Here is an 18,450-nt window from a genome sequence, read left to right on the forward strand (position 1 = left end):
ATGATTTGGTAACGTGTTTGCCATTTTTCTGTCACATTTTCCAGTTTTTAATTTGCCTTTCATTTTTGTGATAATGTTTCTTCATAAAGCCCTTATCTAGCCCTAAACTCTATGTAAAATGCTTAATTATTTTGTTTTAATTGAATTGTGCTTTAAGGTATACGCAGTGTGTTTGTATTGTAGTATAGACCAGAATGTAACCTGTTTAAAAAACAACCAAAAATTAAATTGAAATTCCTCAAACCAGTATGTTCATCAGACTGACAATTGTAGGCAATCCCTCTAAGTCTTGTGTTAAGCTGTCTCAAAAGAACCATCAAACTGAGTTGGAGTTACAACCCTGAGTATCCACAGGGAAACCATTAAGCTGTTCCAGAGGTGAAATTCAAAAACTACTTAGATGATATGTATTTGTCCTTTAAGTCGTTGCACAAATATTAACCCACACCACCTCCTTATGATATCAGAAACATCCCAGTTAAAAAACCAGAAAACTTGAGATCATGTGTTTAGAAGCTTTAACTAAGCAAGTTTACATTAGTACCTACTTTTGTTACTGACTGAGGGTTTTCCATACATAGATTATCTGGCTTTATATCCTACCAAGTTCACTCTTTTATCATAATCTTCTCTTTTGTCCTTAATCACGTCTAGCTGTTGCCCATTTTAATACTGTAACAATAACAAGCCTTGCTCAGTTGGCAGAACTGGACTGTGTTATGAAAGTATCAGCTGCCTACAATTTGAGCTATGTTCTTAGAAGTTGTGCCCTTAAGACATTTCATTGGTTGCTTTGGATTTATTAAATGTGGAGGAAAGTATGATCAGTGTTGGAAATTAGAGGACCTTACTATAAATCCTTGAGGTTGTATAGCAAAAGTGGGAGGAATTTGAGGGTTAGGGCCCTTCATCTTCAGCAATTTATTACAAAATAAATGTTATCCATCAGCATGTAAGGTTACTAGAATATAATCTTTGTTGCAATAAGGCATTCTGGTAAATTCCCATTTCAGCAGAAAAGTAGTTTTTAATAACAGACAACTTTTTAAAGGACCCCAATGATTCTTACCTATTACTCAAGCACTTACACAATTCCCTCACCTTTAACGTGGGCTGGACTTTGTGACTATTCAAAAGTAACAAGATGTCACTTTTTGGTTACAAAGGGGCCATGGCTTCTGTCTATGCACCGTCTCTTGCTCCGTCTTGGAACCCTTGCTCTGGGGAAGCAAGCTGCCAGGTGAATAGCCCTTAGGAGAGGCCCTCAGCTAGCGAGGAACTTGGGCCCTTGGCCCAACCACCTGTAGAAGCTGAGTCCTACAGACAACCACTGAGCTTGGAAGCAGATCCAACACCTTAGTTGCAACCCAGCGAGAAATGATGCAAAGTCACCTGGCTAATCCTTGCTAATTCTTAACCTGAAGAAGGGCTTCCCTGATAGCTCAGTTGGTGAAGAATCCCCCTGCACTGCAGGAGATCCCAGTTTGATTGCTGAGTCCGGAAGATCCCCTGGAGAAAGGATAGGTACCCACTGCAGTATTCTTGGGCTTGCCTGGTGACTCAACTGGTAAAGAATCCACCTGCAATGCAGTTAGACCTGAGTTCGATCCCTGGGTTGGGAAGATGCCCTGGAGAAGAGAAAGGCTACCCACGCCAGTATTCTGGCCTGGAGAATTTGAGGTCGGACACAACAGCAACTTTCACTTTCAACCTGCAGAAACTGAAATGTTTTAGGCCACTGAGTCCTGGGGTAGTTTGTTATGCAGCAACAGGTAACTAGTACAGAGATGTAAGATAATGAAAGCATTTAGGAAGGATGTCCTTCTGTTCACATTTTAGATATAAATCATAAGGCCTTCCTCTGTTGACCTGCTCAGTGCTAGTCACTGTTCAAGCTTGGGCATCACAACCATTCCTGTGTCCCAGCCAAAGGCAGAGGAAGGAGTATAGTAAGCTTGGTTAGAAGAGTGCTTATTTTATTGATTTTTATGTATACTTTCAAAGATGAAATCTGAATTTAAAGATCAAACCACTTGAGAAAAGCTGATGCAGTTACTGTCAATGAAAATCATCACTTTATTGGAGAGGTTGAATTCTGAGTTTTCTTGAAGATGAAGCAAAAGATGAAATGCTGACTCATGTGACTCAGATTTGCAGATCTTCTCCAGATTGATAAACATCCACTCCTCCTTTGGTGAAACTCACTTTTGAGGGCAAAGTGAAGGCTATTGGCAGATGTACCTGAAGCCCCCAGAAGCTTCTCTGAACCTTCATGGTTGCCATTCTGGTGAGAAATCTTTTAAAGGCAAGGAGGCCTTAGAAAGTTTTCTTTTGCCTTTTATAAAAAGTTACAAGAAATAAACCGAGCTAGAAACGTCACTAAACTGCAGAATTGGCCAAATTCTGTCACTAGTGGGCAGTCCAGTGGTTAAGATTGCTTTCACTGCTGTGGGCCAGGGTTTGATCCCTGATTGGGGAACTAAGATCCCACAGGCTATGTGGCAAAAAAAAAAAAAAAAAAAGCTAGCTTGCATAAAGTAGATGCATGACAATGAAACAAGTTTATCAGCACAAGAAAACATGAATGTGATCACCCATAAGTCCCATCCCAATAGTTCCCATCATCAACCACTAGGACGATGCTGGGATAGTCATACTTAGCCTATCTGAGCTAGAGGAGAAACACTGCACTGACTGCGCAGTTGTCCGAGTGCATTGGTTAAAAAGCATGCCCTGCAGCCCAGAATAGGCCTGTTTTCCATGCCACTGCTGGTTGATCAAGATCCATTAAGGTTTTGTTCAGCATTTACCCCCTTCTACCTGTGAAAGAACAGCACCCATACGTTACTAAGGAAATGTCCCAAGGTCAGAAAAAGAACACTTGTTCGTCCTGGATCACTCACTGCAGGTAATCAGCAAACCCTGCTTTAACATACTATCCTGAGGACAGGGAACAGCCTAAAGAGCCTGTCTTTGTCTTGGCATTTGCTACAATGAGGTATTACCTAAATTGAGTTCCCCTCGGAGACTGGTAAGATTCACCAATTAACGTACCAAACCTAAAGGGTTTTTTGTTTTTGTTTTTGTTTTTTAAACAAGAGATGGTCATCTATATTGTAACAAATTACTTGGCCACTAGTAACTTTCTGAAACTGGTAGCCGGTTCTGACTGGGTCATTGTGGGCACTGAAGAAATAAGATTTTTGGTTCCAAAGGGGGAAAAATCAATTTAGTCTTGACAGTTTTTACATGTCTTTATGAGACTTCCTGATGGATTCAGGTTCTGATAACCCCTCTAGTCGTTTCCCCTGTGCATCAATTTAAAAGAAAAAAAAAAACCTGAGGAAAAAAGCAAAGGACCCCCTAAACCTCAACCTGAAACGATCCAGCATGGTTACAGTCACCTCTTTTTAATTGCCCTCTAAGAGCTGGATGGCAATTTCTGGGTGCTTTCAAAGAAGTATCCTCAGTGAATTAGACTGTCGGGACTCACCCTAGACACAGACTCATTCTGCTTTCATTTTACAGAGAGGCCTCAGGATGGTAACGCGACTTGCTGGGGTGAAGAGATAGGAAGAGAAGGTGGGTTCCTAGTCAGGAGAGTTAAACCATTACTCTGAACGTCTTGGATGTGGTCACTGCATTTCTGCCTCACTGCGAGTTTTCCGAATATAAGTAAGAGGTCTTCTCTTGAAACTGTTGTCAGTTTCTAATCCTATAATGAAAGGCTCAGGACTTCAGGCCTAGACTAGCAGACACAGGGAAGCATGGAACAAGTTTTCTGAAGAATTTGATTGGCTCATTTTTCCATTGTCAGGGAAATAGATGACCTGTCATATTAAAAAAAAAAAAAGCAACATTATAGAATTTGACGTTAAGCAAATAAAAACGCAATACTAACATTTTAATTCAGTTCTACTCCAGACATGCAAACTTCCTCAATAGTATATAATATCAGTGTCCTTCAAGTAAAAATTCATAAATGTCTTTGAAGATGTAAAAAAATATATAGGGCAAGAAAAAGACAGCTAGTTTAGCTCTGATTCAGTAATGCCACCCCAGAATTTATCAACAGAAGCAGAAAGTTTTCCATGATAGCAGTCCTAAATGGCTAACTAAGGTCTGGTTTAGCAATGAAATGGTACAACAGTGCTGTGGAGTTTTGGGCTTTAAAAAAATTTAATAAGGAACATTGCAAAGTCATAAGAAAATGTTTATACTCTCATAGTTTGCTACTCAAAGTGTAACCCCTAGCCGGCAGCTTATCACTGCGGGGCTGGTTAGTAATAGTGCTTGGATTTCTGAACTTGAGCTAAATTAGTCTGAATTTTAACAAGATTCCTGAGGTAATTTATGCATATTAAAATTTTTTGTTCAGTCACTCAGTCGTGTCCGACTCTTTGCAACCCCATGGATTGCAGGCATGCCAGGCTTCCCTGTCCTTCACCATCTCCTAGAGCTCCTTGCTCAAACTCATGTCCATCGAGTCACTGATGCCATCCAACCATCTCATCCTCTGTGGTCTGCTTCTCCTCCTGCCCACAGTCTTTCCCAGCACCAGGGTCTTTTCCAATGAGTCAGCTCTTCGCATCACGTGGCCAAAGTATTGAGGCTTCAACTTCAGCACGAGTCCTTTCATTGAATATTCAGGGTTGATTTCCTTGGTGTCCAAGGGACTTTCAGGAGTCTTCTCCAACACCACAGTTCAAAAGCATCAATTCTTTGGCACTCAGCCTTCTTTATGGTGGAACTCTCACATCCATACATGACGACTGGAAAAACCATAGCTTTGACTACATGGACCTTTGTCGGCAAAGTAATGTCTGCTTTTTAATAGTCTGTCTAGGTTTGCCATAGCTTTTCTTCCAAGGAGCAAGTCTCTTAATTTCATGGCTGCAGTCACCATCTGCAGTGATTTTGAAGCCCAAGAAAATAAACCCTCTCACTGTTTCCATTGTTTCCCCACCTATTTGCCATTAAGTGATGGGACCAGATGCCATGATCTCAGGTTTTTGAATGTTGAGTTTTAAGCCAGCTTTTTTACTCTCCTCTTTCACCTTTAGTTCCTCTTCACTTTCTGCCACAAGGGTGGTGTCATCTGCATATCTGAGGTTATTGATATTTCTCCTGGCAATCTTGATTCCAGCTTGTGCTTCATCCAGACTGGCACTTCCCATGATGTACCCTGCATATAAGTTTAAAAAGTAGGGTGACAATATACAACTTTGACATGCTCCTTTCCCAAGTTTGAACCAGTCTGTTGTTCCATACATGGTACTAACTGTTGCTTCTTGACCTGCATACAGGTTTCTCAGGAGGCAGGTAAGGTGGTCTTGTATTCCCATCTCTTTAAGACTTTTCCACAGCTTGTTTTGATTCACACAGTCAAAGGCTTTAGCATAGTCAGTGAAGCAGAAGTGAATGTTTTTCTGGAATTCTGTTGATTTTTCTGTGATCCAACAGATGTTGGCAATTTGATCTCTGGTTCCTCTGCCTTTTCTAAATTCAGCTTGAACATCTGGAACTTCTTAGCTCATGTACTGTTGAAACCAAGCTTGGAGAATTTTGAACATTACTTTACTAGCATGTGAAATGAGTGCAATTGTGCGGTAGTTTGAACATTCTTTGGCATTGCCCTTCCTTGGGATTGGAATGAAAATTGACCTTTCCCAGTCTTGTGGCCACTGCTAAGTTTTCCAAATTTGCTGGTATATTGAGTGCAGCATTTTCATAGCATCATCTTTTAGGATTTGAAATAGCTCAGCTGGAATTCTATCACCTCCGCTAGCTTTGTTCATAGTGATGCTTCCCAAGGCCCACTTGATTACACACTCCAAGATGCCTGTTTCTAGGTGAGTGATCACATCATCATGGTTACCTGGGTCATTAAGATCTTTTTTGGTATAGTTCTTGTGTATTTTTGTATAGATCTTGTGTATTCTTGCCACCTCTTCTTAATATCTTCTGCTTCTGCTAGGTCCATACCATTTCTGTCTTTTATTGTGTCCATCTTTGCATGAAATGTTCCCTTGGTATCTCTGATTTTTTTTTGAAGAGATCTCTAGTCTTTCCCATTCTATTGTTTTCCTCTGTTTCTTTGCATTGTTCACTGAGGAAGGCTTTCTTATCTCTCCTTGCTGTTCTCTGGAACTCTGCATTCAGATGGATATATCTTTCCTTTTCACCTTTACCTTTCACTTCTCTTCTTTTCTCAGCTATTTGTAAGGCCTCCTCAGACAACCATTTTGCCTTTTTGCATTTCTTTTTCTTGGGGATGGTCTTGATCACTGCCTCCTGTACAGTGTAGACAAACCTTTGTCCACAGTTCTTCAGGCACTCTGTCAGATATAATCCCTTGAATCTATTTCTCACTTCCACTGTATAATCGTCAGGGATTTGATTTAGGTCATACCTGAATGGTCTAGTGGTTTTTCCCTACTTTCTTTAAGTTAAGTCTGAATTTGGCAATAAGGAGTTCATGATCTGAGCCACAGTCAGCTCCCAGTCTTGTTTTTGCTGACTGTATAGAGCTTCTCCATCTTTGGCTGCAAAGAATATAATCAGTCTGATTTCAGTGTTGACCATCTGGTGATGTCCATGTATATAGTCATCTCATGTGTTGTTGGAAGAGGGTGTTTGCTATGACCAGGGCGTTCTCTTGGCAAAACTCTGTTAGCCTTTGTTCTGCTTCATTTTGTACTCCAAGGCCAAACTTGTTACTTCAAGTATCTCTTGACTTCATACTTTTGCATTCCAGTCCCCTATGATGAAAAGGATATCTTTTTTTGGTGTTAGTTCTAGAAGGTCTTGTAGGTCCTCATAGAAACGTTCAACTTCAGCTTCTTTGGCATTACTGATTGGGGCATAGACTTGTATTACAGTGATACTGAATGGTTTGCCTTGGGAAAGAACAGAGATCATTCTGTCATTTTTGAGATTGCACCCAAGTACTGCATTTCGGACTCTTGTGGACTATGAGGGCTACTCCATTTCTTCTAAGGGATTTTTCCGCACAGGAGTAGATATAATGGTTATCTGAATTAAATTCACCCATTTCGGCCCATTATAGTTCACTGATTCCTAAAATGTCGATGTTCACTCTTGCCATCTCCTGTTTGACCACTTCCAATTTACCTTGATTGAGGGACCTAACATTCCAGGTTCCTATGCAATATTATTCTTTACAGCATCAGACTTCACTTTCACCATCAGAGACATCCACAGTGGGGCACTGTTTCCCTTTTGGCTCAGCCTCTTCGTTCCTCTGGAGCTATTTCTCTGCTCTTCTCCAGTAGCTATTGGGCACTGCCAACCTGGGGAGTTCGTCTTTCAGTGTTGTATCTTTTCATGAGACAAGAAGGCTGAAGTGGTTTGCCATTCCCTTCTTCAGTGGACCACGTTTTGTCAGAACTGTCCACCATGACCCGTCTGTCTTGGGTGGCCCTACACGTAATGGCTCATGATTTCATTGAGTTAGATGAGGCTGTGACCCATGTGGTCAGTTTGGTTAGTTTCCTGTGACTGGTTTTCACTCTTTCCACCCTTGAGGGATGAGGACTACAGGCTCGTGGAAACTTTCTGATGCGAGGGACTGGCTGCGGGGAAAACTGGGTCTTGCCCTAATGGGCAATGCCATGCTCAGTAAGTCTTTAATCCGATTTTCTGCTGATGGATGGGGCTGTGTTCCCTCCCTGTAGTTTGGCCTGAGGTCAAACTATGGTAGGGATAATGGTAGTAATGGTGACCTCCTTCAAAAGGACTTATGTCAGCATACCACAGCTCCCAGGACTGTTGTATTCAGTGCCCCTGACCCTGCAGCAGGCGACTGTAGATTCACGCCTCCGCCGGAGACTCTCATCTGGCTCACTCTCTTGTGGGATCACTGCTCCTTTCTCCTGGGTCCTGGTGCACACAAGGTTTTGTTGTGTCCTCCAAGAGTCTGTTTCCTCAGTCCTGGGGAAGTTCTATAATCAAATCCCACTGGTCTTCAAAGTCAGATTCCCTGGGGGTTCTCTCTTTGCTTGATCCCCAGGTTTGGAACTCTGTTGTGGGCCCTAGAACTTCTGCAACAGTGCACGAACTTCTTTGGTATAATTGTGCTCCAGTTTGTGGGCTGTCTGCAGCGGCTCTATTGGGGGGCTAACGGCGACCTCCCCCAAGGGGACTTCGGCCACACAGCACGCCTCCCAGGTCTGCTGCAGCCAGAGCCCCTGTCCCCGTGGCAGGTTACATCATCTAATAAAAAATTTTTTTTTTGGGGGGGGACAGTACTAATTTACTGTTTTTCAAAAAAGTATGTTTATGTGGTCAGGGATTGGAGGAAGGTTCTTAGAAAAAATTAAAATAGTTAAACTGGAGATATCTCTCCTACCCACACACAGTGCCTGAGCAGCTTTAAGTCCTCAGTAAGTGACAGCTGTCAGGAATATGATGCCACTGTGGGCTGTTCCTTCCCTTCCTTCCTCTGCCACTCCTTCCTTCCCCTCTCCTTTCTTTCTTTTTAAAAGGTGTTCCTTCATGTTCTTGCTAATTCGCATCTTATAAACCTAAAAGACAATAAGGGAATTAACATGTTATGTTTCCTTTTCAACCAGATATTAAAATTGATTAAGTCTTGTTTTGCTTTTTGCTTCAGCTATCAGGAAGCAGGGAACTAAATTTAATACTCAGTACACTAATTCTATTAGCCCAGATTTCTGTAATATTTGTTTTCCTCTCTGTGTCTTTTATGTTTCATTAGGTTTTCCACTATGTCTCTTATAAATCTTCTGAAAATAAGGGTCCAAATTACAATAATGACTTCTAAAAACAGTCTGTTCTTGTTGGCCAGGCTCCACAAAAGGAAGAGTTTATGAAACCACCTGCCTGTTTTAAATTATTTCTTCTCTCCCTGTGTTTTTCCCACTTCTCAAGACACAAGTAAAACTAGAGGATTCCTGTTTGCCCTTAGTGACGGTCTCCTTTGCCAGCTAGCCCATGCCCCCTCCTACCCCACACTCCACACTCATCCCCTGCCCCTCTGTCCCTAGGTCCTACAGCCTAGCCTCATGAGTCATTTTGCGAGGCTACAGCACTTCTAAAGGCACACAGACCACCCTCCAATGGAATTACTCACCAATGTTCCAGCTGCTTCAGACTTCCTCTGCAATGAAAAAGAGAACAAACAGGATGTGTTTACAATCAAGCCTTGTTTTCAGGCTAATTGCCTGCACACCATTCCCTCTTTTATTCACTATCAGGAAAGCTTGCACTTTTTGTTCATAATGTTTATCAGCTTGTGCTTCCATATTGCGTGATCCTCTCCCTTAATAGACTTGAGGTCCAAATGTAGACTTCCTCCCTCACTGGACCTCTGGGCCAGAAGGTGTCGGGGGAGATGGCTGGGCAGATGGATGATATAACGAGTGGAGGTACTGGAAGGACAGAACGTGGAGAGAACTAACATTCAGCCACCACCTACAACGTGCAGGCATTGCTGGTGCTTTATATACACTATCTAATCCTCAGCACATTTTTTTTAAGGTTTATTTTATTTTTGGCTATGTTGAGCTTCCCAGCTGCACGTGGGCTTTCTCTAGTTGTGGGAAGTGGGGGCTACTCTTCACTGTAGTATGCAGGCTTCTCACAGAGGTGGTTTCAGAGCATGGGCTGTGGGTGCAGGGGCTTCAGCAGTTGCGGCTCCCAGGCCTTAGAGTGTGGGCTCGGTAATTGTGGTCCATGGGCTTAGTTAGTTAGTCGCTCCACAGCATGTGGGATCTTCCTGGACCAGGGATCAAACCTGTGTCCTCTGTATTGGCAGGTGGATTCTTGACCACTAGGCCACCAGGGAAGCCCTTTTATTTTTTTTTTTATTGAGGTGTGATTTATAGAAAATTGACTCATTTAAACTGTACAAGATGGTGGGTGTTATGCAACCATCACTGCTGATTCTAGAAATTTTCATCACCCCCCCCAAAAAACCCTGTGACTTTTAGTGATACTAATTCCCAATTCCCCTCTCTTCCCAGCCCCAGAAAATTACTAAAATTTACTTTCTGTCTCTGTGGATTTGCCTATTCTGAACATTTTATATAAATCAGATCATACAATATCTAGCCTTTTTTATCTGGCTTCTCTCACTTAACAATATTTTCCTCCACATTGTAGCAATTACCAGTACTTCCTTTCTTTTTATGGCTGAAGAATAATTCAGTGTATGGATGTACACATTTTGTCATTCAGTCATCTGTAGATACATGACTCTTAAAACTACTATGAACATTTGCACTCAGAGTTTTCAATTTTGATGAAATCCAGTTTATTTATTTTTTTTCTTTTTGGTACTTGTGTCAAATGTCAAATATAAGAAATCATTGCCTAATCCAAGGTCTTCTCTAGGAGTTTTATAATTTTATATCTTATATTTAGGTCTTTGATCCATTTTGAGTTAATTTCTGTATATGATGTGTGGTAGGTGACCCAACTTTATTCTTTTGCATATAAATATCTGGTTATCCCAGCACCATTTATTGAAAAGAGTATTCTTTTCCCCATTAAATGGTCTTCGCACCCTTGTCAAAAATCAGTTGTGGATGCTTGATTTTATTTCTGGACTCTCTATTTTATTCCATTGTCTATCCTTAAGCCAGTACCACACTTACTTGATCATTGTACCTTTCTAGTAAGTTTTGAAATCAGGACATGTGTGTCCTCCAACTTTGTTTTTCTTTAAGATTATTTTGGCTATTCCGGGTCTCTTGCATTTCTAAATGACAAGCTGATCCTAAAATCAAGCCTTGGATTTTGATAAAAATTGCATTAAGTCTGTAGACCAGTTTGTGGAGTATTGCCATCTCAACAACATTAAGTCCTCTGATCCATGAACATGGATATTCCCATTTATTTAGGCCTTTAAACATGTTTTTTTCATTTTCACATACAAGTTTTACTTTTTTATTAAATTTATTCCTAAGTATTGTATTCTTTTTGTTGCTATCATAAATGAAATTGCTTTTTAATATCATTTTCAGATTGTTCATTGTTAGTGTATACAAATACAGTATATTTTTGTATATTGTTCTTATATTCTGCAACCTTGCTGAAGTTGTATATTAGTTTTAATAGTTTTTTAGTGGGTTATTTAGGATTTTCCATATACAAAATCATGTCATCTGCTAATAGAGATGGTTTTACTTCCTCTCCAAACCAGATTTCTTTTCTTTTTCTTGCCCAGTTTCCCTGGCTATAATCTCTGGTACAATCTTCAGTAGAAGAGCAGACAGTCTTATCTTGTTCCTGAGTACAATCTTGTAAAGTAGGTATTTTTTACAAATGAGGAAAAACCTGCCTCCTACCCCCTAATGAACGGAAGTGAAGCTCAGATCAGAAAACGGATATATGGAGAATCCCAAGTTGACTCTAATCCAAGGGAGCTAGGCTCCCATCACCTGAAGTCCAGGAGCAGTCACATCTGCACCCTCACCTGCCTTTCCTCCTTCCAAAGCAACTCATCCCTCTGCTCCCCTATTGCTCCTCTCTCCACCAGCAGCCTCCCCTGCTATTCCAAGACCCAGCCTCAGTGCTGCCTTCCACGGGAAGGCCACACCTTGCTCCCCAGGCTGGACCAGGGCTCTCTCCCCTGTAGACCCTGAGAGTGCAGGGGGACGCGGGACACCCTTCTATCACAGACAGCCTCTGCCACGTAGGTCTGTCCATTGCCTCATCACATGCCAGCCTGCAGCGCTCCACTGACCCTTGGGCTCTGGGACAGGAGCTGTGTTTGATTGGTCTTGGTGTCCCCACTCTTGGCCAGGGGACACACCTCAGGCAACTGGCAGAGGAAGCCTCGGCTCCCCGGGGTGGAGAGAATTACCTTTTCCGTCGGCCTTATAGTCATCAGGGAGCAGCTTGTCCTGACGGTAGCCCAGCACGAAAGCCAAGAAGGAGAGGATGAGAGCATCTCCAATGCTGAGGATGGCAAGCATGAAGGCCCAGCGGATGGTGCAGTGCCCCAGCGTGTATTTGCCTGTCTGCTCCCCACACATGCGCCGGACCTCACTTGAGTCCCAGCCGTCTGGGTAGACCAGGCAGCCGATCATCAGGCCTGTGGCTGAGGGGGCAGGGGGGGTGCAGATGGCGTCAGGCTGGGGAAGCACAGTCTGCTCCCTCCCCCTGTGCACTGCGGTCACCTTGCCGCCTCCCTTCCTATGTTAACAGCCTTGAGAGGCACAAGAGGCAGCTCCTGCCACCCTGCTTGTAGATCAAAGAGGAGAAAACAGGCTCCAAGAGCTGAAGTCATCTGCCCCTCGGAGCCACTGGTCAGGGGCGAAGGCTCAGAGCAGGACTTCTCAGCCCCGGGAGGTTCTGCAAGGACACCCTGTAGTCCTGCCAGGCCCTCAGCTGTGCCCCTCACTTTGAACTTGATGAGGCACCGGCTTCAAAGTCCTCCCAAAATCCAATTCCAGCCCAGAGAACTCATCACTCCTAAGATGTAATTTTGTTCAAACCTCAGCATCTCTGAAATAAGTGTAATAACAAAACTTTAGGCTATAACTTGATTAGAAGCTTTTTTTCCTTTTTACAGCACATCGAATAATGATGTCTCCTACAACTCAGGTATTTTAGATTGAGTACAAGAAGTTTTCCAGTCCCATCTCTGGCTGCTTCCTTCATGAATCTTCCATTTAAGCAAATAGGATCTCCACACCTTTACCCACTACAGCACAAGGCAGTTGTCCTCACCTCTCTGAATGTGTTTAAAACGTTGATTCCTAGGTCAGGGTTGGGCTCAGGAATCCCTTCTTTAAAAGCAGTCTTCCGGGAGACTCTCTCAACAGGAAAAGCTGGGGAACACTAGGGTAGACTGCCTGGATCTCAAACCTGGCTCTTCGCTAACCGGCTGCGTGACTTGGAGCAAGCTATGTAAGCTTTTGTGCCTCAGTCTTTTCATCTGTAAAATGAGGATGATAGTACCTGCCTATTTGGATTCAGTGAGGCTCAAATCAGCTCATACTGGAGAAGTGCTCAGAAGAGTGTCTGACGCACAGTTGGCATTTCCCGTGTGCCACGCTGTGCTCTTGTTGATTCAGTATCGACAGCCAAGTATTTCTTCTTCCCCACCTCCCCTCCACTTTCCCCACCAAACTTCCACCCCACCTTAGCCACCCAGACAGGTACATATTCCTGGGATGTGACTGGGGCAACCTCTGGGACCACCATCAGGCAGACACGGGGCACCTCCCTTATTTGTGCCGCAGTCCCACCCTGGCCCTCCTTTCACAGGACCTGAGGCTCTTCAGCCCCAAAGCTGTGCCCTAACTCGGGAGTCCCATGGAGAAGCACCTGACAGCATCCAAATTCACTGTGTGGGTCTCAGCTTGTTCTTGCAAGGAAGGTCAGCAGATCAAACAAAAGCACAGCAAAGTATAAAGATCAGTATACCAGATCCCACCTTCCCACCTAGATGAACACCTCCTTTGTTTCTTTCTAGGAGGAGCTGATTTATTAATACAGACGTCTCTTACAGATCACAAAATACTTTACATACCATTTTTCTGTCAATCCTTACAACAGTTCTGTGAAATAGGCCATGTGTTAATATCCCATTTTACAGACTAGAAAACTGAGGTCCCAGAGAAACCAAGGGAGTTACCCAGTCCTTTCGCTATGGCAGAGCCAAGACCTGCACCCACAACTCCTGACTTTCTTGGCTTCAAAGTTAATTTCCCCAGACTCCCAGCCAAACACCTCTCCCAAAGAGCTGAATGTATTTAGCGATGACATTTCAGACTCAGGGACAAACAGGAAGACACTTCGGGTGGTTGCCCTAGGGGTGACCCTCCCTGAACCCTGTGATAAAACCTGTGGCCTCCCCTACTTGTGTGGTGAGTCCTCTGCTCCCTGGCTCAGCCCCTTTCTCCTATAGCACCTCCCTATAGCGGTTTCAGAAAAGAGCCCAGGATCTCTGACTTGGAAACAGGTTGTTTCTATGGGTGCCACAATGCTCTATGAGCACCCCATCCATCCACCTAGTAGGGGGATCCACCCCACTGCAGTGTCTCGGGGCTCTAAACAGAGGCCAGCGTGGTATTCTCAAGCAAGTTTACTTACCATTTCTGACTTCCAGTCTCTTGCTGGAAAAATAAGGATGATAATACCTGACTCAGAGCAAGGTCATGAGGATTAAGTGTGATTAAGTGTGTACTGCAGTGTCTGGTATATGGTAAGTGGCCAGTTGATGTTAGTTGTTGCTATTATTATTGGCACTAAAGTCAGATAGAAGCACCCTCAATGGGTGTCGCTGTCATTAGAGCTGTTCACAAATATTCAAGGCACGTAACACGATTATACTTCCTTGCCTCCCTCCCTTGAAGTTGTGTGCAAGTGTGCGTGCATTCTCAGTTGCTCAGTCCAACTCTTTGTGACCCCCATGGAGTATAGCCTACCAGGCTCCTCTGTCCATGGAATTTTTCAGGCAAGAACACTGGTACAGGTTGCCATTTCCTGCTCCAGAGGATTTTCCTGACCCAGGGATCAAACTCGTGTCTCCTGTGTTGGTAAGCAGATTTTCTTAACTACTGAGCAGTCTGGGAAGTCCCCCTGAAGTTACGCTAGGTCATAAAGATTCCTTCAGCCAATAAAATGTGAGCAGAGGTGCTGTGCACTTTTCCAGGCCAGAGCATTTAACTGCTTTTGGAGACTTTCCAGAGCTCTCTTTCTCTTTGCAATGATGACAGCCAGATGACAGCTGATGCTCCATCAGCCTGGGCTCTGGAAGGGAACAGTGACAGCAAAACCCTTCACTGATCCTCAATGAGCATGTACCGTGATCAAGAAATAAACCTTTGTCCTAACCCACGAAGATTTGGGAATTGGGGTATGGCATTCCTACAAAGATGTGGGAATTGGGGATGGGGTGTGGCATCACCCCATCCATCCCTGACTGAAAAAGCTGCTTGGGGTTTTTCACATTTACTGAACACCTACCACATGTCAGGCCTTGTGCAAGATGCATTAGAGCATCCCATTCCTGCAAGAACCATGTGATGGGGTACTTATGCCGTCTTGGACAGATGAAGTTACCAGCATTCAGAGAGATGCATAACGTGCTCTACTTGTGTTTTTAGGAGCTGGGACCACCCTCGGCCTACACTTGGCATCCAGAAGCTCAATTAACTTTCAGCGGCAGCTCCTCACTGCCCCACTTTTCCTTCTGCACCCTTCCCTGGTCCTTAATTTTGGCAAGATTAAGCTAACTGGTTTAGGGCTCCTCTAATGGAGGAACCTCTCAGCAGCTGGCTGTGGGACACACCTCCTCCTCATCCCTGCCTTTGCCTGCCCCCCCCCCACCTTTCCCCAGCACCAAAGAATGAGACACGACACCACCTTTGTTCTACCCCAACATAAATGTTTCATGGGATGGCACCTGGCCACCTCTGCTATCAATGTCTTCAGTTCCATGACCCAGACAAGGATCTGACTCAAATGGCCTGGTGATCCCTCCCCCACCCAGGCCCTCCCAGCACTGCCTGTTCAGCAAATGGCACCTATTGCAGGAGGTTGGGGGAGTGGGACAGTGCAGAGAATGAGGGAGGGAGGGTGGTGTTTCCAGCATCCCACTGCTCTGGAGGACCAGCTGGCAAGCATGCCAGGGTTCATTCTGCTCCTCTTTGTCACGAGACTGCTGAACCTTCATTCTCCCTTCTCTCTCCCCACTGCCCACCAAGACTTGCCTCATCTCTGCCCCAGCCTCTCCCTCACCATTTAGAGAGACTACAGAGAAAGGGAGACGGCAGGGGGATTGGGAAAGCAGCTGTGGAACCAGGTCAGTAGCCTGAGTACAAGATTCAGAGTTTGAAGGTTCTGTCTCTCACGACCTGTGTGCTAAAATACAAGTTACCCACTAGGAGCCTCATCTATCAAATGGAAGGAAAACCCACCTCACTGGGTCATGATGAGGCTCCTCATCTAGTTCTTGGGACTCACTGCTAAAATTCTCCTATTTCCTTGGTTGCCAGGTGATCTATTACAGTCTTGGCTAAGTCTTGTCTTCTCTCAGCCCCAGATCCCTCATTTATAGTTGGGGGGAAGACGCTCTAGCTCTTTAGAGCCCCCTCCAACTCTGACTGTCCTAAGTTTATGTGTTTGGTTGTCTGGGATTCAGTTCCCTGTTCCATTCCCCCTGCTAAGGATAACACTGCTTCTCATTCTAACCAGTGATGTCAAGATGATTTCACTCTAGTCCACAGTCGCCAACAAGGCTCCTGGACATCTCCCTAGTATGGACAGTCTGTATGTGGTGCTTGGAGTGAGGAGGGACCATGGGCTGCAGGACAAGGTCTTAGGTAGACAACCCTTCCTGAGCTCTAGAGGATAGCAGGACCAGCTGACCCCAGAACCCAGATGCCTGTCTATAGCCAGAAGCAGGAAGACAGGGTCAGAGAAGGCCTTGCCTCTGAGCACCACAAGTAGCCACCCATTCCACATAGTTCTAAAAGACCCTACTTCCCTCCCCCACCACAAAATATCACCTCCATTCACTGCCTCAAGTGCCCACACTTGCTCTATCAAAGATGGAATCCTGGAATTAGGGAACAAAGACCTTCACTCTACCATGAGTGATTTGCTCCTGGGCAAGTCACTTCCCCTCTCTGGACCTCAGTTCCTGATCTGTAAGACGAGAGAGTTGAACCATTTGATCTTTAAGGTCTTTTTGGCCTCAGCCATCCTGAGACTTGTTACTCTTCAGAAGCATCTGAAGAGCACAGAGTGTGGCTGGGCTATACAGGACAACAGCTGAGCTAGAGACTCAGCAACTCCAGGGAAGGTGGGATGGTGCACCTGCTCCTGTGGTCTTGGGGTGGGGCGAGGGGCTCCCTGCCCTCCCACTATCCCTGCTCACCCGCAGCCAGCTGCATCCACGCACAGATCTTGTAGACAGTGGCCGTGTTGCAGACGAAGAACAGGCTGAAGCAGATAATGGAGCCAATGATGAGGAACATGGCCAAGGCCACAAAGAACATGGCCGTCTTGAAGGCTCTAGAAGGGATAGAGGAGAAGTCCAGCGGGCCACCCTTGCAGATAAGCTCAGAAGACAGCACGTTGCCCACGCAGTAGGAGAAGAGGCCAAAGTAGCCCGCCTGGGGCGTGTTGACGCTGTCCCCGATCCAGTAGGGTTGGATGAAGAGCGCCATGACCAGCACGGAGAAGCAGATGGTGAGTGTGCCCCACATCACGCCCACAGCCCTCGAGTTACGCACGTAGTTGGTGTGGTAGATCTTGGCTGCCTCTTGGGCAGGCAGCAACTTCACCATCGTGAGGGTGCTGGGTCCTGGGGTGGGGACTTGTGGGCTGGAAGTGGCTTTGCGAACGGAAGGAGGCCCAGAAGTGGGTCTCCCCCTCAGCCGGGTGTGGGGAGGAGGCTGAGGTCAGGGAGGATGACCTTGGCTTCTCCAGGGGAAGCTTGTCCAGGGGGCTGTGTCCGCTCTGCTCGAGCCGGCCTGCCTCAGGTCTCGTGCCTCCTCAAACCCGCCAGGGTCCAGGGCCTGTGGGCGCCGCCCCGCCCCGCCCCCTTCCCTCGGAGAGCCCCAGGGAGCTCCGCCCCCTTCGCTCGTCCCGGCTCCGCCCCGCTCCCTCCAGCGAGAGCGCAGCTTTCAGCACCGTGGCCAGCGCCTCGGGCCCCGCGGCAGAGGACAGCGCAGAGCTGCCGCCCCACCCACTCCACATACCGGCGCCCGGGAATCAGGGCCTTTCTTCACCCTCCGCAGCGGGGCTGGCAAGGACCGAAAGGGCGGGTTTGTGGTTGTCACCTTCCCCTCGCTCAGTGTCCTGTCGCCAAACCACTTCTGGAGCGCAGTCCCCGTCCATCCCATCCTTCCCTGGTTCCCTATATGTCCTCCTGGAACCTCCAATCCTCGGAGGCCAGCAAAGTCTTCCGGGTCACTGGTTTCTCCTCCCTGTATCATCCAGGGGACAATTACTAAGAGCCTTCTGCGTGCTGAGCCCTGTGTTGGAGGCAGGAACCATATACTAAAAAGGACGGGGCTCCTGCTCTCAAGGACAGTGAGGTGCTTACATATATGTAAATATATATTTGAAATGCAGACTGATAGTGTGATAATAGAACCGACTACAAAAAGAACGGTCCTTATGAGGCTTCTCAGACTTTAACGTATGCTTTTTGTTCAATACAATGACTTTCACCTCTTGCGTATGTTTTTGTGACATATTTCTTTTTTTATTTACTTTTATAAGTATAGTTGATTTACAATGTTGTGTTAATTTCTGCTGTCACTCAAGGTACATATGTACATTCTTTTTTATCGTCTTTTCCATTATGGTTTATCCCAGGAGATATATATATATATACACATGTCTGTATACATATATACATATATTTTAATTTACTTATTTGGCTGCATGGAGTCTTAGTTGAGACACGTGGGATCTTTTTGGTGTGGCACACAGAATCTT

The 18,450-nt window shown here is 45.2% G+C and overlaps 1 protein-coding gene across 1 annotated transcript; it reads right to left on the minus strand.

Moving 5' to 3' along the window:
* Window positions 1-2,047: 2,047 nt before the first annotated feature.
* Window positions 2,048-17,900, minus strand: LHFPL5 (LHFPL tetraspan subfamily member 5). Its single transcript, XM_020886646.2, has 4 exons — window positions 16,880-17,900; window positions 11,852-12,088; window positions 9,116-9,142; window positions 2,048-3,830 (listed from the first exon to the last, which is right to left on the minus strand). Exons 1-3 carry the CDS (start codon window positions 17,289-17,291, stop codon window positions 9,132-9,134), a joined length of 660 nt encoding a protein of 219 aa, XP_020742305.1. The 5' UTR covers window positions 17,292-17,900; the 3' UTR covers window positions 2,048-3,830; window positions 9,116-9,131.
* Window positions 17,901-18,450: the final 550 nt, after the last annotated feature.

Source organism: Odocoileus virginianus, chromosome 27 (genome assembly GCF_023699985.2).
Source record: "Odocoileus virginianus isolate 20LAN1187 ecotype Illinois chromosome 27, Ovbor_1.2, whole genome shotgun sequence".
Classification (NCBI taxonomy): Eukaryota; Metazoa; Chordata; class Mammalia; order Artiodactyla; family Cervidae; genus Odocoileus; species Odocoileus virginianus.